At 31.2% G+C, this 27,596-nt stretch overlaps 3 protein-coding genes across 6 annotated transcripts in view; 1 reads left to right on the forward strand and 2 right to left on the reverse strand.

The window, feature by feature from the left end:
- Positions 1–1,648: 1,648 nt before the first annotated feature.
- On the reverse strand, positions 1,649–17,904 carry LOC123702930 (E3 ubiquitin-protein ligase MARCHF5). Of its 2 annotated transcripts, XM_045650786.1 has the most exons (5): positions 17,714–17,904; positions 17,375–17,603; positions 12,762–13,007; positions 3,519–3,709; positions 1,649–2,903 (listed from the first exon to the last, which is right to left on the reverse strand). In XM_045650786.1, exons 2-5 carry the CDS (start codon positions 17,549–17,551, stop codon positions 2,537–2,539), a joined length of 981 nt encoding a protein of 326 aa, XP_045506742.1. In that variant the 5' UTR covers positions 17,552–17,603; positions 17,714–17,904; the 3' UTR covers positions 1,649–2,536. The 2 variants fall into 2 exon arrangements, with proteins under 2 accessions (XP_045506742.1, XP_045506741.1); XM_045650785.1 differs by having other exon boundaries at positions 17,375–17,904.
- Positions 17,905–19,198: 1,294 nt separating this feature from the next.
- Positions 19,199–21,501, reverse strand: LOC123702933. Of its 2 annotated transcripts, XM_045650791.1 has the most exons (7): positions 21,138–21,501; positions 20,905–20,994; positions 20,665–20,727; positions 20,372–20,443; positions 19,846–20,215; positions 19,463–19,736; positions 19,199–19,379 (listed from the first exon to the last, which is right to left on the reverse strand). In XM_045650791.1, the coding sequence occupies exons 1-5, from the start codon at positions 21,427–21,429 to the stop codon at positions 20,076–20,078; spliced, it is 657 nt and encodes a 218-aa protein (XP_045506747.1). In that variant the 5' UTR covers positions 21,430–21,501; the 3' UTR covers positions 19,199–19,379; positions 19,463–19,736; positions 19,846–20,075. The 2 variants fall into 2 exon arrangements, with proteins under 2 accessions (XP_045506747.1, XP_045506748.1); XM_045650792.1 differs by lacking the exon at positions 20,372–20,443.
- Positions 21,502–24,159: 2,658 nt separating this feature from the next.
- Positions 24,160–27,596, forward strand: part of LOC123702927 (sodium/bile acid cotransporter-like) — a 49,060-nt gene continuing 45,623 nt past the window's right edge. The window contains exon 1 of one of the 2 annotated variants that reach the window (XM_045650780.1): positions 24,160–24,390. The gene's annotated coding sequence lies outside the window, so the exon portion shown is untranslated. Of the gene's footprint in view, positions 24,391–27,037; positions 27,201–27,596 lie in introns of those variants that run through there. The other variant, XM_045650781.1, reaches the window with a different exon arrangement.

Raw genomic sequence — 27,596 nt, forward strand, 5'->3', positions numbered from 1 at the left:
TGTATCTAATTTACTATTGAACTTTTGTATGAACTGTATCAGAAAGGAGCAGACTCTTGAAAGTTGAAACACAGCGAAATATAATATTAGGAGTCTAGGGTCCATATTTTCGTATTTGGATACCTTGTTCAATATTTTTTTATTAAATGATATTAAAGCCTGTCGTGAGATTTACCTTATTTGTTTTGTTTTATCTTGTGGTTCACAACAAAGAACTTTTGATTGTTTGTTTGCTATGAGCGGAAAAACTTTATCAAATGAACTAGAAATAGCAGACAGACTAAACTAAATCATCGGTGATTAAATTGTTATCATAATATATCATAACAATTAGTTTTTAAAATACTTTTAATCCAAACTGCGACACTCATAAATTGCCTATATTTATGCATTCTCTTTATTGTGCACCAAACTATACAGAAAATGATAAAAAAGCCCTAGAAGAAGCGAAGTAATTAAACTTCTATAAAGAGTAGGAAGTCGTAATAGAAATTCTTAAATTGTGTTATTATTATTATTAAATACAGGGTGTCTCAAAAGAAAGTTTATATTTTGTGGATGAATAAAAAAAAGTAAGTGGTGTATTGAAAAAATGTTTATTAATTATTAAAGTGCATAATATGGGAATTTATTTCTTAAAAATAATATCGTCCAAATGCAGTCCATTGCGTTCACGGCACTCATTTAATCAAACACTAAAATTATTTATGACAGCTCGGCAGGTAGACACAGTGATGGCTGCCATTTCGTGTCGGATATTTTCTTTTAAATGCACTAGAGAAGTTGGTTTTTTGGCATACACTTTAGATTTAAGATACCCCCACAAGAAAAAGTCCATGGGAGTTAAATCAGGAGCCGTGTGCGTGTGCTGCGTGGAGGCCAATTATTATCACCTCTCCTAGAGATCAATTTTCCCGAAAAAATTTCATGAATTCGAGGTAAACGAGGTAACATATTGGATGTGTGTGATGTAGCTCCGTCTTGCTGCAACCATGTTCTCTGGTTATAGCCAGGAAAGTTTTGCAGTGCAGGCACTAAACTACCTCTCGTGTCGGTCTACCATCGCTGTGAATTTACTGTAACTGCACGCCCCCTTTCGTCTTCGAAAAAGTAAGGGCCAATAATTCCTCGCTAATTTCTATTCTTGATAATTTCTTGTGGGAGTATCTTAAATCTAAAGTGTATGCCAACAAACCAACTTCTCTAGAGCATTTAAAAGAAAATATCCGGCACGAAATTGCAGCCATCACTGTGTCTACCTGCCGAGCTGTCATAAATACTGTAATTTTACTGTTCGATTAAATGAGTGCCGTAAACGCAATGGACTGCATTTTGACGATATTATTTTTAAGAAATACATTCCCATTTCATCACTTTAATAATTAATAAACATTTTTTCAATACACCGCTTACTTTTTTTTTATTCATCCACAAAATATAAACTTTCTTTTGAGACACCCTGTACAATACCTATGCATCTAACGGTTCAACCAGTTTCCATTTCTATGTCTATTAGCTGTTATTTCGGTACATGATATAAATCCGTTCAGTAGTTTTGGGCTTTGGCCTCCTGAATAACAAACATCCAAACTGATGTTTAGAACACCTAAACTTTTTTAAGGAAAATCATTGAAATGAAACAAAAACCTTCAGTATAAAGCGCTTTATTAACATTTCGTTAAATCAAAAGGCAAAGCATTATACAAGCTCGATATGATTCCTTTAATCATTGAAACAAATACAATTCATCAGAACAGTGTAAGAGTAATTAATTAAAATGTCATGGAAAACGGAACACAGACATTTTTTATCTTTATTACACGTAATTATAATTATATCTATTTTACTGTTATTCCGACCTTTTCCAAAATAACAACAAAAAAAATCCCATTTGTATTTTTTTAATAAATTACTGCTTTATTATACATTATTTAGGTACATTTAAATTATTTATCTATTGCAATCCGTTGAATGTTACAATTAAAGGTAAGAAATTTTCTATTAATATTAAAATATATTGGACAATATTATACATTTATACAATTAATAAAACAGTATTATCGTAATATTACAAAATTAATACTAATTCAGTAGTTTCCATATTGTGAATAAATTGCGCATTACGAACAAATACAATTTGATAAATCAAACATTCCAAATATATTTACATAAAAACTATAAACCCACATGCCAATTTTAAAAACGTACGAAATTTACATTTTAAAAAACTGATCGAATGAAATCAGCACCGTCAAATAAATCGTTTAATTCCCAATCAAGTAGCAAACGATATAATAAATAAAGTCAAATATTTACATTCAAAAAGTCTTTATTTTAAATCAAAATAAACGACATTCGTTATATCCCGATCACACTTGTTACAGCGCCATCTAGCGCCGTAAAAAAAGTTATGTCATGTTAAAATCTACATAATCTGTATTATATGTCAATGTCAATGTCGTTCCTTGGCCGTCGTTGTTTTTTTTTACATATGGCAAGTACTTCATGCACTAGTGTTTGTTTTTTTTTCTATATTTCAAACGACTTGTTCAGAATCGTCTCTCGTTGTTACCGAGTCTGGGTGTACGTGATTCGAACTTCTGTACAATTTGAGATTTGACTCTGTGTAGTCTAATATTTTTCTGCTAGAATGGCGTATGTATAGCATTTGTTTGTGGTAGATTTTTAACGCGCCTTTTAGCGTGATGTATGTGAGTCCGCCAAGTATTGTTCTGTGTAGGTTATTTCTAATTGATCTGAAGAAAATTTTCCCTATAATTGTTGAAATTGTAGGGAGGAGGAGGGCGGAACAGAATATTCTAGTGGGTGATAAATGTGAGTTGCCATTTTGATTTGCTGGGTTCGTCGGCCCTGTGACGATCTGTGCTCTGTCACCTTCGACGCTGAAATAATAAAAAAATATTTGATACAGACATAGTTATTTTAACTAAATAATTTAATGTTGGCAACAAAAATATTCGCACAGTTTATACAGTATAGTAACATAGGTACCTAGTATTTTTTATTTTATTTCTGAAATGTTTTGAACAAAGGATATAAAAAAATAAACCTTGTAAGTAATTATAATATTCTTACAGATATGTAGCATGCAATCACCATCAAAATTTTTCATTGTTAAAGCAATTGTTAATAAACTATGCAAATAATTTAAATTCAAAAAACATACTACTTCAAAATAGAATTATATAACAAATAATATGTTGTACCTAGTTGAACTTGAAAATATGTCTATGGGAGCATAAACATTAAACTAGCTATGAGACATATATATATATTTATTGCTTTTTGACGCAGGTTGGAGGCTAGAATTGATATAAGCTAATTTTTATTAATATCCTTAAACACTACCTAGTTGTTCTATGCATAAGTTACAATAGATAAGATTTATGGTGGAGTAAAAAAAAATTTTTTCTTTAAAATGCTAAATTGTGAGAGGTAAGTATGTAGGTACGATTTTTGTAGATTTTTTTTTTAATTAATCACCAAAATACACTCACTTGCCAAACGGCAGGATGTACGTGAGCGCCGGTATCTTCGCGCAGTATTTCCTCAAGAACAGCAGCACGGAGTCCTCCCAGTTGTACATCTTGGCGCTGATCAGCGTCACCGGTATCGTGGGAAGCAATACGAGAAGCACCAGCGGGTCAGCTGACTCCATCATCTCTAGACCTTCTCTGTGACCGACTACCTGGAATGTGGTATTGGTTCATTAGCAATGGTATTATCACTACCTACATAGTACAAAACAAATTCGCTTTCCCGGCGGTGTGTCTATATGCTTAGATCTTTAATATGCCCAACAGATTTTGATCGAGTTTTTTTCTCTTAGTATGTCACTATCACTACATAGTATAAAACAAAGTCGCTTTCTCTGTCCCTATGTCCCTTTGTATGCTTAAATCTTTAAAACTACGCAACGGATTTTGATCTGGTTTTTTTAATAGATAGAGTGATTCAAGAGGAAGGTTTTAGTATATAATTTATAAGGTTTTAGACAAAGCGGGCGAAGCCGCGGGCGGTAAGCTAGTAATATATAATTTAGGTTTAAGACAAAGTGAGGTAAGCCGTGGGCGAAAAGCTAGCAAAGTAAAAAGATGTAAATTGGTTATCAGGGGTACGAGAGTGGCACGTCGAAATATGGGTACCTAATTAGCCACATTTTATTTCGCTTGTCTCTTTTAAGCTCACGATAGTTGAGTCATGCCATCTCACATAAGCACATTGACTTCAAATCCGAGTGTGCCGTTTTTGAAGACCGAATATTGCGTTGGTAACCTTTCTTCACTCATTTATAATATCATGGTAATTTATTATGCAGTCATTGACATAATATAATTTATACACCAAAATTACACAAACAATATATTTACATTTTTTTAAAAGTTCACGTTACTTCCGATGAACACAAAGGTCACAAATTCATAAGAAAATGTCAAAATAAATTTATTTGCAAACATTAAAATACATTTATTTTTAAGTTGAATCACTAAATATCAGTAAATGAATCCACATAATGAATCATACAATAACAGAAACAATTAAAACATACAATTTAGTTATGTATTGAGTTTAATAATTATACCTTTACAAATATACAATGGCTTGTTATTTTGGTATGATAATTACGAATTAAACGATAGAAATAACATTTATTTTCAGGCAAGACATTTTTAATAAAACAATTTTTTTTTTATTAAAAAAAACACCAGTCAGTCTGTTGGCCTTGCAAAATGTCTAAGGCCTCGCAAAGTTTAAGGTTGTCTTTACGTGAAAAAGGCCTTGTAAAATAATATATGCTATCTACCAATTAAAATAAATCAATTGAGTTAATTTTTTGGCTTAAAGTTTCAGAGGCATTTAAGAAAAACCATTATTAGCATAACAACTTTCCCTAATTAATTAATTATCTTACAAAAATATGTTTGATCCATTTTAAAATTTTTAAACACACCCTCATTAAATTGACACAAAATATGAAAACACCAACAATTTTCCAGTTCATTGAAACTGACATTGATCTTTATAACTGTTTCATATGTGACAAAGGTTCAAAAACCTCATTCCCTCGATCGATACGAAAACTGTTATGTTAACATTAAGGCTCACTAAAAGTTGTTTCACGATATTACCCGTTACATTATATGTACATAGTGACATATAAACCTACAGTATCGTGTATTATGAGGTTAGTGTGATAATGTATTTGTTTATTCACGAAAAAAAACTAATGAACCTGAAATTTTCTATGGAAATAGATTTTGCTCCGAATATATTATGCTGTCACTCACAAATCCTATTAAGACCTTTTTTTTAAGTGAGGAATAATTTTTATCTATATTATTATATCTATATATATGTATCAAAAAGAGTAAGTAGGTATGTTTATCAGCTTCCGATTTAACGAATAATAATGTAAAGGCCAATACAATTCAAAGGTCATATTTGCGAGAAAGTAAACGACTTTGCGACACGAAGGTAAATAATTCTTATAATTAGCTTATTACATACAAATGCACAATTTAAATACAACAAAGGCAAATCTTAAATGCAGTATTGTGATGTTTTTTAAATGCAAATTCTTTACTGAATTAAATGCATATTTTATTTTATTTTTTGTTCCTAGTTTTTTATTGTTATTTCATCACTACATAGTATAAAACAAAGTCGCTTTCTCTGTCCCTATGTCCCTTTGTATTAAAACTACGGAACGGATTTTGATGCGGTTTTTTTTAATAGATAGAGTGATTCAAGAGGAAGGTTTTAGTATATATAATTTATTACGTTTTAGACAAAACGGGCGAAGCCGCGGGCGGTAAGCTAGTGTTCAATATAAATTAAGGAAATATGTACATTTCCTTATTTAAATTGAACATGGTTTTTGTACAACCTTCCAAATAATATTCTTATAATATTGTCTGTAAGTTTCTTTATTTTACCGTAACTTAACCACTGCCTAGTAAGTAATAACATTTCAATATACATAACGACTTTTATGGCAATAAATGGTTCTTTAACGAAAAATTGGCCGTTCCAAATGATTAAAATTGAATTATGGTAAATTTCGTAATTTTTCGATTTTCATACGTGTTGAATGCACATGATATTGTTTTTGAAGATGTTACAATCGAAGGACAACTATGATTTTTTGTGTAAAGAATAACCTTATGTTAAGGAAGTTTTTAGCAGTACCAGCAGAACCTTGGTAGTACATTTTTTTTTTCACAGGATTTTTTCGAAAAATCGACATTTTGCCGAGAAATTCAAAAAACTACAGAAAAAGTTAAAATAAAAAAATGCAGTGTAATCATTTACACAAGATGAGCCTATAGCGCGATAGGTAGGTTATTGCGCTATACCTATACCAAATTTCATTCAATTCGGTCCAGTAGTTTTCAAAACAGAGTAGTTTTGTGTCAAAAACATTGAAACTTCGGATTATTTAAAAAAAATATCATAATTTCTAAACCATAAGTTTTCGCTTAACTAAAGTTTGTTTTAAATGATTACTCATGATGCTCTCAAGCTGAAAAAAATTTTTGGACCACTGAAAACGGGCCACCCTGTATGTATCATTTTGTTACTTTACTGCAGATTACTCAATTGTATACATACAGGCTTATAAATAATATTTTATGGGTGCATATTTGTTCGTTTTATTAATACAAATAGGTAGCAATTAACTTAATCTACTAATATTAAGAAAGTAATAGCCATTCAAATCATAATGCTATTTTTAATCGTTTTAATCGTTAGCACCATAATTTTTCATGCTTTACAACATTACAATAAGTTTTTATAAGAGTTTCTTTATATCTTATTTTTTATTAGAAAATCTTAAATCACATAGTTTCCGGCACTTATTTAAACATAGTTTATTAATTGTCATTATAGATTATAGATTCTTACTTTACTTCTCTGCTAGAATTTAGAGGTCATTTTTGTTTTTCGAAAAAAAAAACTGACAAATATTTAAAGAAATAGACGTAAATAATTTTAAATCTTATGTCCATGAAGACATTGTATTAATGCTAATGAACTGAGCATGGAAATCCATATCTAATCTAATTTAGTCAAGCCAATATCAATGCAAGTCGAACGACTCGATAATTTTACATACTTTCGCGATTATCATAGAAAGTTGATTATTTTCATACTAAAAGATGATGGATACAATCACTACATACCTATTATAAAGCAAAGTCACTAGTTCACTAACTATGTCTCCGTTCGTTTGATCTATAAAATAGAAGTATGATAATAATATATAGGTATACAACAGATTTTGATACGGTTTTTTAAGAGAAGTAATTACTGTGCATGCCATTTAAAAAAAATTTGCAAGATATAACCGCTAATAAATCATTTTGTCAGCAATTCAGCATACAAAGATTTTGTTAGCAATAATTAAAATTAGACTGCAATTCGTGTTCTGTAAATAATCATGACAATAGTCAGCAATTTATACACTAACTGGCAGCGTGTTTAATTAAGTATCTGCAAAATAAACAGTCACTCGGCAGAATAATTACTTGGTCAGCAAGATTATACATTCGGTCAGCAGAGAATACATTTCTACACGCAACTTATTTGACTGGAGAGCATATTTTAGTTCAGAAAATATTAATAATCTCGAGGCTTTCATAATCAAAATTGCATTTACGAACTTTGGACTGTCAAACTGCATTTATCAGTATTATTGTATTAGTTCAGGATACATCGCCCATTTTTGCAAGTGACTACTATCAAGCTAATTTTCCGTTTGTAGCTTTATTTTGATGAGACGCCCAATAATTTCGTGTACGAAAGTCTCGATTGTGGTAGCTAACAGAGATAACAAGGATACAAATTTTTGATTTGATGGTTTTCAAAAATTTATTACTAACTGAATGAATTTTTTTTTGTTCAATCTCAAGATAATTACCTAAATTATTCGAAAAAATACTTGTCCTACAAAATCTATGGTTTGTTCAAAGAGTCCCCCTTTCCAAAGTGTATCGATAACGAGGTCATCATAAATGATTACTAACAAGCTGATTTTTTTGTTTTCACTTAGTTAATGTTTATATAATTCAACAGACATATTGTCCTACAAATTGCGTAATAAATATTTGAGAACCATCATATCAAAAAATTTTATCCTTGTTATCTCTGTTAGCTACCACAATCGAGAGTTTCGTACACGAAATTATTCGGTGTCTCATCAAAATAAAGCTACAAACGGAAAATCAGCTTGATAGTAGTCACTTGCAAAAATGGGCGATGTATCCTGAACTATATATTTTTTTTATAAACATACTGTTAACTGTATTCCTACTTGTAAATTTAATTTTCTGCGATTTATTAATTTTTTTAACAGTATAGTGTCAACATATTGTTCCAATAAATGAGTAAACACTTCCTATATATAACAAGCACATCGTAAAATTTAATCAACATATAAAACTGTTATATTATGTTTTTCATATATCTCGAGGCTAGTTTCAACTGTATGTTTGTATACGTAAACGACTCCTTTGGACTCTTTTTTAACAGACAGATTTTATACAATAATTTCAAGAGTTTATGCGTGTTTTTCATAATAAAACATACATGTAACATCAAGGCAATTAGTTTAAAATCTGCTATTATTGTCTTACTAACATCTAGATGACCTTGTGTGTCATTGCACGATAGCATTAATGATTACGTAGGTACTGCGATATCATTATTTTTGCGCTATAACGTATAAACAACTATTCGTTAATTATATCTATTAATTACTTGATATTTTATAGATATTGTATTTTATTTCTAAGCTTTCGTACCTACGTAATTTGTTTTAAAGGTTTATATAAAATATTATTTTTGGTACATATTTCAATATTATTAATGTGTACATTAATTTGTTTGTTTGGTTTTGTATGTCTCGGTACAGCAAAACGTAGGTAACGTACCTATACCAATAAAAATAAATATCTACCTATGTATAAGAAAAGACAAATATGTAATATTGTCTTTAGTTTATAAAACCATTACTAAACACAATGATAAAACGTTTGAGATAATGATATCAAATTCTTTGGATTTAACTGTTGTTAAGATGAGCTTAGACTTTACAGGAATGCGATAACATTGCATTTAAGAATAATGGAACATGTTCTGATTAAAAATTTGGATCATATTTCAGACTGCATTGAAAGAATAAATAAATTGAATATTTGTAATTACTTTGCTATTACATCAAACACTAAAAGTATCTGTGAGAATTACCCAACTATAATCACAAATACGTATAATATGTAACATTGCCAGTCAATATACATCTTTGTGTACATATTGCAATTTCAATAGAATATCAAAGGTTAACGCGAGGTATTTCAACGCGAGGCAAGATTGGAGGTGAGGTGTGCGGGGCCGTTCGCGTGACACGCGCTCCTCGCGCTCCTCGCGTCGTTTGTTTTTCGTAACGTTAGCGCTATGCCACAGTGTAAAATACTTATATCAAAAGTAAATTGTGATCAATTTTTATTATGTAAGCAATGTAAAAGTGTTTGTGTCAGATTGTAAATATAAAAGTAAATAAAGAAATCATTTACAACTTTATAAACTGAGATAAGTAGGTACTAGGAATTTATTAATTAGCACAACATAATTATGGAAGTACTTGGTGTAACTAATAAATATTACTTGCTGCTACCAGTAGAAGCTTAGAGTATTATATTAGAATAGTATAGAGCGCGTGTATTACAATATAACTACAATACTACAACAATCTACAAAAATGGTCTGATATTATTTCTTCGTAAAATTATAAAAAAAAAAGTTTTATTGAAAAATATAAATATCGCTAATTTCTGAACATTTTCACTCATAACATTTTTATTTATAGTTCTATGACAAAAAGTTACTGGACCAAAATTGTAGAAAATTTAATTTGCAACAAATAATGTTGACAATTTTTTTTTATCAGATTAATAGTTTAAGAGATATATCATAAAAACCATATTAAGCGCTATTTTTAAGATGGCGGCCGTGGGACAAGGGTGGCGACCCCACAAACTTGGTGATAGCTTCACACTAACCCCCCCTACACATCAAAAAAATAAAATGCGTCCTCCTAAAAAACGCAACCCCAAATGTAACTTTTCAATGAACTATAATAACAATGATTATGAACTAACTATTATCATCTATTATACAGTAAAAGTTCCTTATTCGCGCTTCCTTTATTCGCGTTTTCACTATTCGGGAATTAAAAAAATGCGACCCAATTTCTATATTCGCGACTAAAAATTTTTTTATTCGCGGATTTAATAAGTACATACATAATAATAAAATTATTCCAATAGGTATCTAACACAATATCCTTGTCAAATGGACTAATAAGAAAGTAAAATAGATCTTATTACAAGTTAGCCTAAAGTACATAATATTATGTTGTTAATTAATGATATCGCCGAGGCCTTTGACCCAAGCCGCCTTTGTCGCAAGCCGCCTTTGCCGCGATTGATGTTTTTGAGAATGTAAATAAACAGAATGGAAGCAACCTTATAACTCAATAAATAAAGTATATTTTTAAATGTAGTTCCGTTTAGGGTCCGTTCACACAGACCGGCTCTGAGAGGAGAGCAGATTCTTATCACGATGAAAACAGAGTTTTTAGTATTTGTAACTTAAGGTTTATTTTTGCGTGTGCACTGCTTTTGACATTAAGAATGCTTGAACGCGCTTGGTGTGAAATAATAAGAGGAGCTGACCGGCTCCGATCGCGTACTTTTTCTCGTTCGCGCAGCCGTTCAGCTCCGATTACATTCGCATCCGCTTTCAGATAGCTTCCAGCTGGTCTATGTGAAATAGTTGACGGCTCCGCTCCGACCAACTCCAAGCGTATACGATCCGGTCTGTGTGAAAAGAAAAATGCGCGCCGATGCTCTCCGAGCCTGTCTGTGTGAACGGACCCTTATAGTAAAAGCCGCTTTGCGTGTTTTATAGGTTTCGTCTTTCACATTCGTTACAAAAATAATTGTGATCGAGTAACGTCTACTGCACTCTTCCTAGTTTATAAATTTATAATGTCAACTAAAAAAAATGAGACACGAAAAAAATCTCAATCGTCACCTAGGAACGTATAACGTAGAACCTATAATCCCATATAATAATTACCATTCCGTATTCACGGTTTCTGTATTCGAGGCATATATTTTATGGAACATATACCCCGCCAATAAGGAACTTTTACTGTAGTGATTAATAATTATTATTAGTCAATAATCATTATTATTTGACTATTATCAATTATTTTTTAACAAATAATCATTATTGTTTTTTTCCTTAAAATAAACAACTGTAATTAATAATTATACCCCAAAATTATGCAAATAATACACCAATTACGTAATAATAATCCATACTAATATTATAAATGCGAACGTAACTCTGTCTGTCTGTCTGTTACTCAATCACGCCTAAACTACTGAACCAATTTGCATGAAATTTGGTATAGAGATATTTTGATACCCGAGAAAAGGCATAGGCTACCTTTTATTGCGAAATATGTACCACGGGCGAAGCCGGGGCGGACCACTAGTATTATATATATAAAACAAATTATTATAAACTAAACTCTTATTTCACAGTAACGCAGCTTTTATCGTTTTGAAATAAAAGCATACGAGGTGAAACTTTATGACCAACTGATATTTTTATTCTGTGGCATCAAGTAACTACGTTTTTATCATATTACTCAATTTACATACTAGTTCTCTTTTCCTGTCCTTTTTTGTGATACTGACACTGCTTTCTTCCGAATTTTGTTTGTTTTGTTACCCATTTTCAATAATTTATCTTTACTCAAAACTTAAAATCGAGCGGAGATAATTTGACACAGGTCCTACGTTAGCAAGCGCCTGATCAGGACTGGCGGGGTAGCGGGCAGCGCGGTTTGTAAAGAAAACGCTGGGCAACGTTAAGTTCTGAGATATAATATGTATTTAATAATTACAGGGCTTCAGTAGAAAACCAAAATTTAGCACGTTTTCTGCAGTACATCAAAATACATATCCTTATATAAAAATTATTTCCAAAATCAGAAATTTCATTAATAAATAATTCGTTTTCGATCTTTATTTTAGCCTATTTTTATGATTTTATATGATCGAACAAAATACACGTGGTTGTGTAACAAATTAGCACACTTTTTAGGAAATATCTTGAAGTGTATTGATTATTTTTTCTAGAAGCGTCATATAATTGCAAATACATGAAAAATTTGATCTTGCAAACCAATTTTACTCCGCTTCGCTGAAAGGACTCCCCAAAAGAATTTATCATTATTTTCAACAAAACTTCACATTATAAACGTATCCAAAGCATTCATATCGTGATAATACATGTGCATCTATCTATCTAACAAAATACAGAAAATTTCATCTATTAACCAATATAAAATGGGCTCTTATCAAGTTTAAAGGTAGCTTCAATATCATTATCATTTTCCACTTATAACTGTCCACTGGTGATTATATAATTTTTATATTTGTCTAGTAGTTTTGGACTTAAACCATAACACACAAATACACATAATATGATCATTCCTGGCAGAATCCGTCCGTATGGGATCGGGAAGGCCATAAACAAAAAAAAAGAAGATCATTCCTACAAGACAAAATGAACACAAAAAAAGTTTATTTGACCCGAAATACACAGAGAATGGTTGTATTTTTTTAGGCAGGTATCTAAATAAAAGCAGAAAAGGCACTCACTTGCATAACAGTAACAGCACCATAGGTAATAGCGATCCAATATATCGATCCCAGGAGCACACCACCAGCTATGAACGGGCTGATCTTGTGCGTGATCTCTTCCATAGCATCCAGGAGCGCTACAAACGTCCCCATCGAGGGGAACACGACTATGTACTCCGCTTTGCATTGAGGACAGAGGACCTTTCTGCTGATGTTGCCTCGCTGTTTTTCGTCCACCCACCGCTGGAGGCAGCTTTGGTGTACCTGCAAGAATGTTTGGGATATAAATTTATAAAGAATATAAAAAATTCGGTCACGAGGCGGGACTCGAACCCGCATCCTTTCGCGCCATTCCGGGGCGGATGCCTGACCAACTCGGCCACTCGTGACCCGCCAGAGCGATCGAATTTATTCTATTCTTTCAGTTTTATGTGTCTAAGGGACACACCGCGCGCCATCTATTATGTTTGGGATTATTTTTTGGGAGTGTTTTTAAAAAAGCAAATGGAATGAAAGGGGATAAAAGATCGTTTTTGTAAGAGCAATTGCAGTAACGCAGGCTTGGCACGCATTATAATAATTATATAATGCAAAAGCGTTTGTGTGTTTGTTTGTTCTTCTATCACATCGCAACGGAGCCAACTTTAAGATTTTTGTATCTTCACCAGATACAAAAATCTTAACAAGGATTTTGTTAGGATTCTAGAGAGCGACTTGTAATCGTTAAAGTTTTATTATAAGAAAAGTATTAATAAATCCATCTTTTGTAGGTTATCTGACTTGTGTCCATAAGTTGACGATGTGTGTGTGTTTTTCAGAATGAACATTTTTTCGTAGAATAATGACATCTACTAATCTACTATTTCCCCACGGCAATATCAAAATATTATTTCTTGTTAGATATTATATTATGTAGATTCTAAATAGGTCCTGACTCCTGTCCTAGAAGTCCTAGAACAGTAATTTTACAACTCCACTTGCAGTTAGGAGTGGCTCATGGCCAATTGCACTCACCAATCAGCAAACGGGTTCATTAACCTAACGCAATATTGATACTTATCATTGTTACAAACTGACAATTGAAATAATGATTATTAATAGGTACTTATGGGAATCGTTTAGCTTCATTTATTGTATAGTATCTATTAATAGTATTTAAAAGTTTTAGACAATCTAATTATGGTTTCGATATAAATGCGAACGAACAGAGCTTAGCTTATTCTATATTTTCATATAAGCTAGGTCCTAGTGTGTTAAAGACAAAGCTATAGATATAATGGACTAGCTGACCCACGCAAATTCGTCTATACTCTGCTCTCAATTCGTCAATTGGAATATTTTTGCAACATTTTTTATAGTACTTACTAGCAAATTTTGTAAGTCTTTCTCTGAAAATGAACCCTCCAACACAAACATATTTTTTCTGTGCTGGAAGAGTTTGATTGGTTGAACGCATCTCAAGAACTGCTGGTTCGAATTAAAAAAAAAATTGTGTTGGATAATCCAATTAATGCTATTTATCATCACGCTAGGTTTTCTGGTAGCAGCCGAAGCCACGTCATCGATGGTTTTAAAAATAATAGGCACAAACATACATGCATGAAGATAACATCGTAGAAAAGCCTCTCAGTATGATTTTATGAGAATTTCCCACCATAAAAACGTCTACGAAACTAAAGAGCTTTACGTTATTGTATTTTATTGAAACCTACCGCAATTCACAAGGTTTAATACTGCTAAAAACTTTTTTTTACGTTTTGCGGTTTAGTATTATCATATTTTAAGCGCTTACGCATTAATTCAATGAAAATAGTATTTGTTTAGCTAAAATTAAACCACATATTCAGAACATTGTTGGTAATACAAATAATATGTATTTGCTCTGCCTATAAGTTATCTATTAGATAGTAGACAAATATTATACCTGAATAGCTTGTTTATTTGAACATTCAAATCTTTAAACCACTTGACAGAATCGCACAAATATTGTTTTTTGATAACCCAATTCTTAAGAAAATAAATTATTATTAAGTACCAATGATATCTAAACTGCACACTTCTATATAAAAACTATAGGGGGGGGGGGGGGGGGGCTAGTATTATGTATGTATTTCCAGTGTGGAATAATGACGGGGCTATAAAGTTGTCTAGCGCCATCACTTTCCCACACTGCCAATACTTCTAAAAGACATCATGGTAACACCTCTGTTCATAAAAAAATATCTATTGTTTCAGAGGCATTGGTCAACAAGTAATCCAACCAAAAATATCAAGAAAAACTAATTATTAACCGACATCAAACAAAAGAAGGAGGTTATCACTTCGGCCGGTATATATTTTTTTTTATGTACTATACTGTAGCGTCTAAATATAATTGCTTCAATGATAATAATGAATAGTATTATAGCGTAATGACAATTTATTTTATCGCCACTCAATTGATACGATTTAATGGGTTCAAGGAGCAAATCGTTATTGACATCACATTGCATTGAATTTTCCTTACAATATTTGTGAGAAAACTATAAATGGTTTGTGGAAACGGTTATGTAAATACCCTTACATTTTCTCAATGTAACGGATGCAACCATTTAAACATAAAATGATTTCCATGCATCTTATCTAGGCAGAATCCACGGCATAATTAACTGCTACGATATATATTTTATCTTTTAACTACAATGTAGAAGTATGGAAACAATTTTAAAGTAAATAAGTAGCTTATTTGTTAATGGTATTTGATCCTCATTGAAATGGTGGCCACCATTCAAGTTTCTAGTTTCGGCAGCCCTACAAATTCAACACGACAAAACAAAATAACATGGTATGGTCCAAACACCGTGTTATTTTATTTTATGCAACGGTAAAGGGAGATGGAAACCTAATATTATACCTATATCCAAACTGACCACCATTACTTCAAATGCTGGTAGGTATAAAGAGCTATAAAAAAACGAAATAGTGATTGGAAAGTCTGGTTGGTATTAAATAGTTACTACTACGAATCCTATATTATACCTAACAAATAAACATTGTTCTACATTTTCTATAATTATTAACAAACTTTATTAGTTTTACCATAAAATGAAAATATTTTGAAATATCATTTACAATTATTGGTGATTATATTATGTCTAAAGATTATTTCATGAACCTTGTATGTAAAAATAGTACTTTACTAAACATTACAGTAATTTTATGAAAACACCGACATAAAAACCCTTTTAATGTCATTTCAATGTAAAAACGCTTTTATCATCATCATTTTCACCATCAATATCTTTAAAGATATGAATCATGTTTCTTTACAATCCAGGAGACAACAAAAGCAAAGTTGCGACACAGTTCACTAACTTATCCTCTTTGAAAAGTAAATTACAATAACATTGTTATTCATAAACCATTGTCAGCTATTATTAACTTTCTAAGGTAATGACGAAATAACATGAATTCAGGTCAAACTTATTTTATTCCTTTAAGACTCATCAAAATAATAAAATTGTTAAATTATTATAAAAAAATCATGGTTCCTTAATTTGTAAATGAATATTTTAGGTAAATAAATGCTCATTGAAGCATGCCAAAGTTTTCATTGTACCGAACATTGTACGGAACTAGAATGTATAATGTTTTTGTTCAAAACTTGAGAGTAATGTATGCTAAATTTTGTCAGTGTTCTCTGAAACACAGTACAATAATGTAAATGCCTAACCTACTTTTTATATTATTATTCATTGAAATGAAATAAATACTTTAACTTAATAGTTACTCTGTAAAAGTTTGGTTACTAAATAATGATGACAAACCATGCTTAGTCAATTTTTATCTATTCGCCAAGCAATGTAGTATATTATTTTATATAATACTAGGTTTTCGCCCACGGCTTCGCCCGCGCAGTCATAGAAAAACCACATAGTTCCCGTTCCCGTGGGATTTTCGGGATTGCGTCATTTTCCCGGGATAAAAAGTAGCCTATGTCCTTTCTTGGATATCAAAATATCTCCATACCAAATTTCATGAAAATTGGTTCTGTAGTTTAGGCGTGATTGAGTAACAGACAGACAGACAGAGTTACTTTCACATTTATAATATTAAGTAGTATGGATTTTCAATTTTTGAAAATTAAACAGTAGATAGATTAACCAAATCGACACTCATATTGATATTATTATGTTCGCTTTCATATGTAAAATTTTCTAATGTATAAATTATTTGTAATCATAAATCAGGCGAGACATAGAGGTCAAATAGATTTTATGCATAAATATTTAACTAATATTATTATCAAATTAATTAAGGGTGTGGATGTGCGCAATTTATATAAATTTAATGTTTAAAACATGTGTAATGGATCAAAGTCCATCATTTTCACATTGTTTATATTTTGTATGTGATAACAAATACATTTCCTAAGTCACTACAAAACAAACTAAGCCATTTACTCTTTTCTATAAATTTGGTCAGGTTGGTCTTAGTATTACGTAGAACATTGATAATAATAAAAGAATTTGAGGGTATTTAAATATTGCCATAACAAAATTGCAATTTAAACTGTTAATAACATCAAAACCGGCTAAAACATTGTGGAAATAGGCTTATTCCCCATAAAACTGTATAAACTAGGTACTCACCCACTTAGTAGTTCCAATACATTTGCAAGGCTGAACCCACGCAGCAAGTCTGTCGTCCTGTTCTGTCGCAAAGCATACCCAACACGATTTCAAATTCTCATCGTCAGCGGCTTGTAAAGCTTGGGAATTTATCGTCGAACCCACTTCACCGTTCATGTCTTTATCCTCACCAGACATTACTAAAATACTTCCAAAACAACCTACACGACTTTAAATCACCTATGCGTGGCTACAAATGTCAATAAGATTATCAAAACAAAACTATTGTTGCAAAAATTATGATTATTGCGCACCTTTGCCAATCCACTGTACACAAACACAAAAGGATATTTTTGTCACCTTTATGATTTCGACACGATATGTGTAGATAGCAGATAAATCGAAATGTACTGTGAAATCTTTATCGTTATTCGCTTTCACTTGGCAGGTCAACACACGACGTTGTGACAAACATCACAGAGACAAACATGAAGTGTAAACTATATAAAGTGTAAATTATGAAAACTGAAAAGCCAAAAGCGAATGAAATTACAGACAAAGATTTGACATCACTGTGTAAACGTCAAATGTCAGATCCTCTGTGACAGACTGTTTTGCATAGATAAAAAAATAATTTCGGCGTATTCAGAAAGAAAGCTTGAAACTTATAAGCGCTTATCGGCGCTTGTCAACGCTGGTTCGTTGAAGCAGACCAAAACAAATTTTCGGCGCCTGACAAGCGCCGATAAGCGCTTATAAGTTTCAAGCTTTCTTTCTGAATACGCCCTTACGTATTTTGTGTGCACGGGTGACGGGTGTTACTAGTATATTCTGTGAAAAAACACCATGCAAAATACTACGATTCGATATACTTGAATTTTAATTTATATAATAATTATGATATACTGTCTATAGTTTTATATACTGCTATAATATTTAAAAACATTTCTTATAATCTACCACACAGCACGATCCGTGTTGGCGCCACTTTGGTTTCATGAATTTGTTTATGGATCTACCATGGACTGTGCCATGGACAAAATTGTAGACACCTAAAGGCCCTACTCACGGTTCAACACAACCAACAATCTGCTGAAACAATTTGTTGCAGTCGCGATTGAGCGTTCTCTACTCACGATTCATCCAACCCTCAATCTGATGACACAATTTCATTCCGCGATTGCTTGCCACAACGTGTGCACGTCACGTTGATGCCTGGCCTGATGCTAAACCTCAACGCAATAATACGCATTATTAATGGATATACTAATTTATGAAATATAAGATAATTATCTTTGTAAAGCTTGTATTTTTTCCAATTTTATTGATAGATTTCAAGGGCTATAAAGTATAAACGGCTATAAAATATAAACATCTTCCTCAAATATGTAAAAATGTCTTTCCCGCGTTTATCTCAAAACCGCTATTTTGCGAGCGCGATTGAGCCGAGATTGCAGCAATCACAATACTCACTTTTCAACACGCACACAATCTGCTGAGACAATTTGTCGGGTTGCTTCCGCGCCGATCCAATTCGCAACATGTTGGGTTACGCCCCCAACGTGCCCTCAACTATACTATTCACGACACAATCTGTCAGCTCACTGCAGATTGTGTCAACAGATTGTTACTGAAATTGAATCGTGAGTAGGCTACTTTATTAGACACTAGACGAATAATAATTACCTTTAGTCCGTGGGATTCTCCATAGAAGATATAAGACTTGCTCCATGGTCTATGGCATACTTAGGTCACTAATAGAAAGAGATAGAAGGCTAGAGCTAATTTAGGAAGACTTATGAATGTAGGTAATGAAACAATAAGTATATGTTTTTTTTTTTTTCTATTTCATTTTTTTTTATTTAAGTAATGCTTTAAATTGAATGCTTTTTAGCATTTAAATAGGCTCTATCAAAAATGAGGGATGCAACCAAATTTTCCTTATCAGTTCTTCTATAATATCTCCTCTTGAGTAACAAATGGGGTTAAATCATTTTTGCTCCTGCTAGTCTAATGTAATATTTATCTGGAAAAAATAAAACTCATTAAGGATAACGATAGGAAATTATGTATACTGAACAAGATAAGGTAACTTATAAATAAACTTACTTAGTGCATCTGTATAATATTTCATAATGTTTGAGCACTGAAATCGTGTTGTCTTTCTTTTTAATTTTCTTATATTTATTTTTTTCGTTTTCACACAATCTTATAAGTTAGTTTAGTTGTCCTTTGTGTGAGGTAACTGGCTATCCAAATGATAGATAATTTGGATAATTTTCCATCTTACTTTTTTATAGAAAATTATTTCTCACCACTTTTAACATAATATAAGGACCAAATAATATACTTATTTCACAGCCAGTGATTATGGTTGTGCCATCTGAAAAAGAATTGTTGAATAAAAATTTGTTTTTATTTTTATACCTAATTGAACATATAAAACTTAGTGTTACATATAAAATTAAAGAACCATTCTAGTTTAAACTCACCATTCTGCAAGAATTCAGGACATTTTAAAATTGCACAGTTTCTCCTTTGACTTATTGGCTGATATTTTATCCATTATAGCTATTCTAAATGTTAAATATCGGTCACAAAAACGATAAAATGGAATGTCTGATTTATACCACCACCACAATCTGGTTTTAAATATTTTATTTTGAAGGTGGTAGCAGTTATTCCTTCACATAAATAACAATATATACTTTAACGCCAGGAGTTATAAGTTCCTCTGACCAAAAATATTAACGCATGATAGTTCATCAAAAATTAGTGTACACATTTGTTTCGTAGTTTTGGTCTTTTCTGTAGTTGTCCTTTCAGATATTGTCACTTCCACAATCAGTTCCGATTGAGTGTCTGAAATAGATAATTTTCAAAGGTTAGGCTATATTAGAGATTTATTAATTCAAACAAACCAACTTAATAACATTGTATTCTGATAATTTAAATATTAATTATTATAAATGAAAAGATTTTCAATAAAGTAACTATAATATGGGGTTAGATACAAACCAATATGTATTGATTCTGCACATACATAACTTTCAATAGGACTAGAAAATGTAGGGTAGTTTGAATCTTCACCTAAAATTATAAATGAATAAATACATGTTTATTAATTAATAATAACTACTGAGCTGGCATTTCTAACTACATAAAATGATTAGCTAAATATTCATAGACCTTTGTCTTCATTCACCAAATACAATTTAAATATGTAATTCATTCAGGATAGAAAAGGGGAAGTAGTCTATTAACATGATTCTGGCAGAAAAATTTATTATCACTATTATACATATAAATACCTTTAATATCAATTTCAGATGCGGAAGCTTTGACACAAGCCAGGTGATCATTAAAACCTTCACCTGAAAAACAAATTTTCATTCATGATTGTAAAGTTTTTCTGGACAAAATTTCCATTTTAAATTTCTAGATAAATATTAAGCCTCGTTTTAAAGTTATTTGAACTCTGAAAGGAGGTTTCTCTATTTCCGTCTCTTTTTTAATGCATACATTACGTGTGTAGTTTATGAGATGACTACCTGCTCTTCCAACAACCAAGTTTGTTAAATCTTCATTTTCATCATCACTGTACTCTTTGCAGTAATTGTGATCGCTCAAAGCGTCATACACTGAAAACAAATTTAAAATAGGTTAATTACTATTCAATATTAATGTTTGACTTTGAGGACTAAGCAAAATATATTAAAAAAAAAGTATTAATTTAAACTAAACACCTGGTTTGTGAACCCACTGCTATATTAAAGATTCTTACCAGTTCCAGGAGGAGCAAGAGGTTCACCGCATGCTATTTCTTCATCCCTGAACAAACAAGGATAGGAATACCGTATTCTCTTGCCCTCTCCGTCAAACTGATGTTTATCAAAATGTTTCTCGCAAACGCGTTTGTTTCTCAGCTGTTCTTTTGACAGACCGATAAGATGAGGATTTCTAGGTACTATAAAGTTAAGCCACAAATTTCTGAGGGAGTCGATCTTAGGGAAACAAAATAAACGGTTATTCTCCTTTGTTGCATCACAACCACCAACACAACACTTAAGTTTCATGATTTATTTTATTCAAACGTTTTATGAGAGCAGTAAGCAGTTTCTCTGGACTCTGTCTACGTTACCATCCTATTATAGTAATATAATTTATAGGTTAGGTACCATCCCTATACATTATACAGTATACTCTTTGGTTACCATGTCAAACAGTCAATCACAACATTGATCACAACCAAGAAGCTTATATCTAATACACTGGAGATTTCGGCATGAACATTTGACGTGTAACAAGAAAATTGTTGTGTTTTATCACTTTCACACCTAACTTGGTATTGCCACTGTTAATACGACGTTTTCCCAAGGCTACTATGTATGCCGTAATATTCTGTGCAAAAGGTTAGTTTTTGTACATGAGTTTGTTGATAAATTGCCAACAACGTCATTCAGAAGCATTGTTGGATGAGACAATTATTATTTATGCTAAATAAAATAAGTATCTGGACCAATTCCCACACTTTTGAATGCATCCATAATCAATTTAAAACTTGTATTTGTAAACCGATTGAACGCGTGAAAACTGTTACATATCTGGGCATGAGGGTGGATGAACATTTTTCTTGGACTACACATATAGACTATATATATGATAAATTAAAAGTATTGTTAGGTAAATTCTATCACCTAAGTTACAAAGTTCCTATAAAGACTTTAAAATGTCTGTACATGGCCCTTGTTGATTCTATTCTTAGTTATTCTCTGGATTGTTATGGACTTACTACTAAAACTAACTTAAACAAATTAGAAAATATGCAAATTAGATTTTTAAAACTCTTAGTCAGTAAAAAGATAAAACATAAATATAAACATAACTATAGAATGCTATTTAAATTTTGTAATATTCTTCCAGTCAGCCTTAAGCACAAATATCTTCTTGCTGTAAACAACCATAGCTCTATTTCTTCTCTAATTCTTTTAAATACCAATCATACAACAAGGTCAGTGACCTCAGGAAAATATGAAGTACCTAGAGTCAATAATTATTTTGGAGATCGAACCTTAGATAAACGTTTACCATATTTTCTCAATAGTTTACCAGAATACATACGAACAGAAGCCAATATCCACAAATTTAAAAGATTATTAAGAAAACACCTTCTTCAGTCATTAGAATGCTAAAGCACAAGCTCCTAAATAGATATACCTACTCACTCAAATAAAAATATATACATAATACCATATTTTATAACAGATAATAATATATTTATATAATATATTTAGTTATAGATAAGATATAATATATTACTTGATCCCACAGACAAACTGCATGTGCAGTTTTGTGGGACTTAGACTTAAGTTATTGTTAGTAATAATTTGTAATAATAATTTCAAAAAAAAAAAAAAAAAAAAAAAAAAAAAAAAATTATTAAAAAGCGATACTCCCTGATTATGGGTAGTTACCATAATAAAATTGTAGCAACTCTCACTTTGACAATATGGCATAAGTGTCAAAAAAATTGCGTCGCTTCGAATATTTAAGTTAATATTGTTGCGTATTTAATAAATATTTTCCGAATATAAATAATGTATTGCATTGTGAAAAATTGCAGAAGTGTTTGGACACCAAATTCTGGCATAGAATTTCACAGGCAAGTGTATATTTACGTTATTTACAATATTCCTCAATACTCCTGCATTTACCTGTTTAGAATCATTTCAATGGCAAAAATTGTAAAATTTTGCATCATTTTAGAAAGCAGTCATGTTAAATTTGTTATTTTCCTAATACTTTATCATTTTTCAACAAGTTTTCAATAAACAAAATTAACAAGTAAGGTAACCATGATGACGAGTTTTTATGGATAGTGAAGAGAATATATTGAAATAACAATATTATGATGAAATTTAGAACACCATTTTCAAGATTTTTACTAGTAATGAAACAACACTCGACATCGGTATTGCACTCACATGTAGTTATAAGATTGTTCGTTTTTACATTGTTTATACTTTTTTAACTTACCTCATATTTTTTGTTTTAGGTATTTCAGCTTTCCAAAAAGTAAAATAAAAAGAAATATATGTGCCCATCAAGGTTAATGAGGATTACGACCCAGAAAAACATACCTTTTGAAAAATAAACTTTGTAAAGTTAGCTGAAATTTGTGCAAGGCGTTTATTATAAACAGTTTTTCTTTGATGATTTTGGCTTGAAATTGACCCGTCGAAGCAACGCGTTTAAAAAGAAGATCTGAGTAGCTTACAATTTGGTAAACAGCATCTGATGCAAAACACAACTTTCCTCTATTTACAAAGGATGTTAATGCTATATATCGGTTCATATCCAGGCTTTGTAGCCAAGAGTTATTTAAAATTATCATTCTATACCAATTAAAATTGTATGTACCTATAAAGTATGGCCAGTAATATTATAATATAATTAATACTGTTAAAAATAGATGTCGTTATTATTTATAGACCATGATTTTTAGTTTTTTCTATTTCGAAAAATCCTGAATATACAAACCAGTGTGGTCACCCACAGAAAGAGACAAAAAACAACACTGACGTCATTCAAGGTTATATTTTCTTGTGACAAGTCAATGGTCATAGTGCAATCTCCAGTGTATAAGATATAAGCTTCTTGATCACAACTGATCACAACAGAGCACACAGAGCAAATAATATAGTATCAATCACCAGCATAGACTATAATCTGTACTCAGTTATAATAATGTACTCTGTGATGGTCAGCTGCTGTCGTCAGACGTCAGTTGTCAATTGTCATTTGACTTTGCAAGATTGAAAGCACAAGGAAAGCACATCACATTAAAATTATACATTATTTGAATTAATGTTGAACAATTGAATACAAATTTATCCGCGTTTAACTATACCTTTACAGAATAACTGTGATTTTTAATAATCCTACTACACATTTCCAAATTTTAAGACAGCAATATATCAATGAAGTTCACGTAAAATTGTGCAACATCTCTTCAAACTCGATTGTACAGCAAATTGGTAAGTTCTTACATTTAATTCTCGTTATTTTAATTTATAATACTGCTCCTTTCATTGATCATAAGAATATTATAGCTAGGTACCATAGATTAAGTTTAGATGAAATTTGATATTATAATAACTGAATATTTAATAAAATAATAAAATAATAATAAAATCTTTATTTACTAAAAAATTTAAACATTACATCATTACAGGAGATCCAAACTAGGCTGTTGCCTGTATCTTGGATATCGAAACAGTGTACAGGTTTCTAGTTTTTTTTCTTTCAGGTTTTACTGGTTTACATAACATCATGAGACTTTCTTTAGTTACGTGATCCTTGTTAACTTACTGCTCAAATTAAATTGTGTCTGTCGAATATGCTGGAACTTTTTTGACGGAATTATCAATGAAACGGACTATGTACCTGTGTGTATAATTTTGAAAGATGTTGAATCCTTCTTTGAATTTAAACATCCTGTCACTTTTTATAGAGAATGTAAAGAAAAGTGTTATATCCTCACTAAATCCGGGATTTAGGAAAATTTAACAAAAGAGGGACAATATATACTCTGCAAAAGTACTTAAATAAGTTAAACTTATTACATTCCATCTATTTAACCATTTATTCTGATTCTTGCAAAACTATTTCATTTCTAAAAAAATAGAATACTTATTTAAAGTGCCAACCATAATATATAATATACAATAATGCCATATAGTTTCTTATAATTTTTGCATTGTAAATGAGAGAGAGAAAAAGACAGTGCGTAATAGCAATTTGATAAGTGTAGTGGAATTTTTAGGTCTATTTCTAAGTTCTGTGAATTCCGCTTCATATGATTATTTCAGTATAATAATTGTATATGTAATGTAGCACTTACCTATTTGATGCATAATATTTTACATTATTGGAATTACTCCATCTATTAATAGCTCAAAATGTGTTTTCATTGTAAGATTCCAAATCTCACAAAATTTGCAATTAGCTGCTTTTCACTGTTTCACCCGCCATAGCCAATCTTCTTCGATAAATGGGCTATCTAACACCGAAACAATTTTTCAAATCAGTAGTTCCTGAGATTAGCGCATTCAAACAAACTAACTCTTCAGCTTTATAATATTAGAATAGATATAGTATAAATTTGAAAAAGAAACTACTCTCTGAACTGGTGGTAAATATTTAATGATGTATTATGATAAATCAAAAGTGCTTCTAAAGCAAGTCTAGTTGAATGAATAGAGAGTTAACCCAGTTAAGCAAGTATTTAACAAGATTAATAACTGTGTTAAAAACAACCGACTTCAAACTTGCACTTGCAACATTTACAAATACAGACAAAAATGCTCATAAAATAATATTTTTGTGGGACCAATTCGACACCATCCCGCATCGAACAAAAAAAGAATCACGTAAATCGGTTCAGAAACCACGCAGTAATCGGTGTACATACATAAAAAAAACACATACTGGCCGAATTGATAACCTCCTCCTTTTTTTGAAGTTGGTTAAAAGTACGACCTAGTCTAGTGCGGTATCACTATAGTTTCTTTTCTTATCATGAATTGTTATATTCCATTAATATTTTTTAGCAGAATATTATATTGTTTTTTCTTATCATTTTTGCTGATGTAAAAAAGATTTGGTTCAACATATTTTTAATGTAAATGAGTAAAACAACCTTGACTAAAAATATACATGTCATATTTATGGATGTTTTTGTGACTAAAATTAGCAAACAAATTTAATGTTTTTCACCAGATATAATCTATAGATAACTTATAAATTATTACATATAAATTGCTAAACTAGTATGATTTTTTTTTTTTTATTTATTCATCGCAATGTATCACTTTTCAGATATTCAGCGATATTTTCAGAATTTAAAGGTTGTTTTGTACGGAAGTCGTCCAGTGACTTCTTTTATTTACTATTTTTTTTTTATATCAAATCCTGAGGTATCCTTCTTTTGAGTCTCCTGGTGGTTGTGTGGGTGTTGATAAGGTTTATACTAATATGAATGAACATGCATTGACAATTATTGCACCAGATAATGCACTTGTAATCATTTGAGTATGGGGAATTATCACTTAACATCAAGTGTCCTGTATACTCTTCACTCTACAGAGTAGGTGACCCACGCAATTTCACTCAAAGGAATGTTTTTGTTGATATTTAGACATGTATACGTCTAAATATCAACATATCAGTAGGGTATCCTACTTACTACCTTTCCACTTGCGGTGTCACTCTCGAAATCAATCGTGGGATTTCCGGGATAAAAGCAAGTGTGCTTGTCTCAAACTATCTTTGTAACTTATTTAATCAAAATGGATTCAGTGGTGTAGGCGTATAGAAGAGCAGACAGAGTTACTTTCGCATTTATATTATGAGTAGGGATAATCTCATTTCAATAAGTGTTCCGCTAAAACATAATTTTTCATTTATAACTAGTAGTTTCTTACAATTCTATAGGCACAGATATATCAGAGGCACTCAATCACCTTGTACCTTCATGCGACCATCGCAACCCATACTTACTTGTCATTTACTTTAATTGCTATCGTAGATCGAGTCAATGTTTGCGTTCGTATGGTGAACTCAAGTACATACATACGTTTAGATATATTGCGAATTGCGATACACAAAGGGACTGTGGTAGTTGCAATAAAACCATTGTATATGTGTGACGTGTGTTTCATACCTGGGCCACAGATAATATAATACTATGCTTGAGCTTTAATGAGTTCGCTTTCACTCATCACGTTTCTATAATATTATACTTATCCTAATTGATTATAGTCTTCATTTCGCCGTTAAACACGAGGTGAGAATTTATTATTACTTTAAATTAATTGTTATAGCAATTAAGCGGTTGAGGTAGGCATAGATTATGTATTAGGTCAGACATTTTATCTGATGTGAATTGCAAGTTAAATAGCTTTGACAATTGTGATCTAAATAAGTAAATAAATAGATTCAGATAATGACTGTTGCTATGTTGTGGAATGCATTCAACGGTTTATAAAAAAGAAACACGTACGTGCCTATATGTGCGTCGTTTTATTTTTAACTTATTGATAAAATGAGAAAAACAGAATGAACAAGTGAACGTCGAAACTTTTGATATAAAATAAAAATACATAATATCCATTTGTTATTGATTTTCTATAAAGATATGAAGGGCAAATTAAACGGATGATTTCATTAAACAACTGTCACA

This window comes from Colias croceus, chromosome 24 (assembly GCF_905220415.1).
Source record: "Colias croceus chromosome 24, ilColCroc2.1".
Taxonomy (NCBI): Eukaryota; Metazoa; Arthropoda; class Insecta; order Lepidoptera; family Pieridae; genus Colias; species Colias croceus.

What these genes read in the sequence shown, in the direction of transcription:
- LOC123702930 (XM_045650786.1), bottom strand. Translation starts at nt 17,551, where the DNA reads ATGTCTGGTGAGGATAAAGACATGAACGGTGAAGTGGGTTCGACGATA. An exon ending in GTGCTGTTACTGTTATGCAA is followed by an intron (nt 3,710 to 12,761) that starts GTGAGTGCCTTT and finishes ACCACATTCCAG; the next exon opens with GTAGTCGGTCACAGAGAAGG. An exon ending in TACATCCTGCCGTTTGGCAA is followed by an intron (nt 2,904 to 3,518) that starts GTGAGTGTATTT and finishes TTATTATTTCAG; the next exon opens with CGTCGAAGGTGACAGAGCAC.
- LOC123702933 (XM_045650791.1), bottom strand. Translation starts at nt 21,429, where the DNA reads ATGAAACTTAAGTGTTGTGTTGGTGGTTGTGATGCAACAAAGGAGAAT. An exon ending in TCTTGCTCCTCCTGGAACTG is followed by an intron (nt 20,995 to 21,137) that starts GTAAGAATCTTT and finishes ATTTGTTTTCAG; the next exon opens with TGTATGACGCTTTGAGCGAT. An exon ending in ATCTGAAATTGATATTAAAG is followed by an intron (nt 20,444 to 20,664) that starts GTATTTATATGT and finishes TTATAATTTTAG; the next exon opens with GTGAAGATTCAAACTACCCT.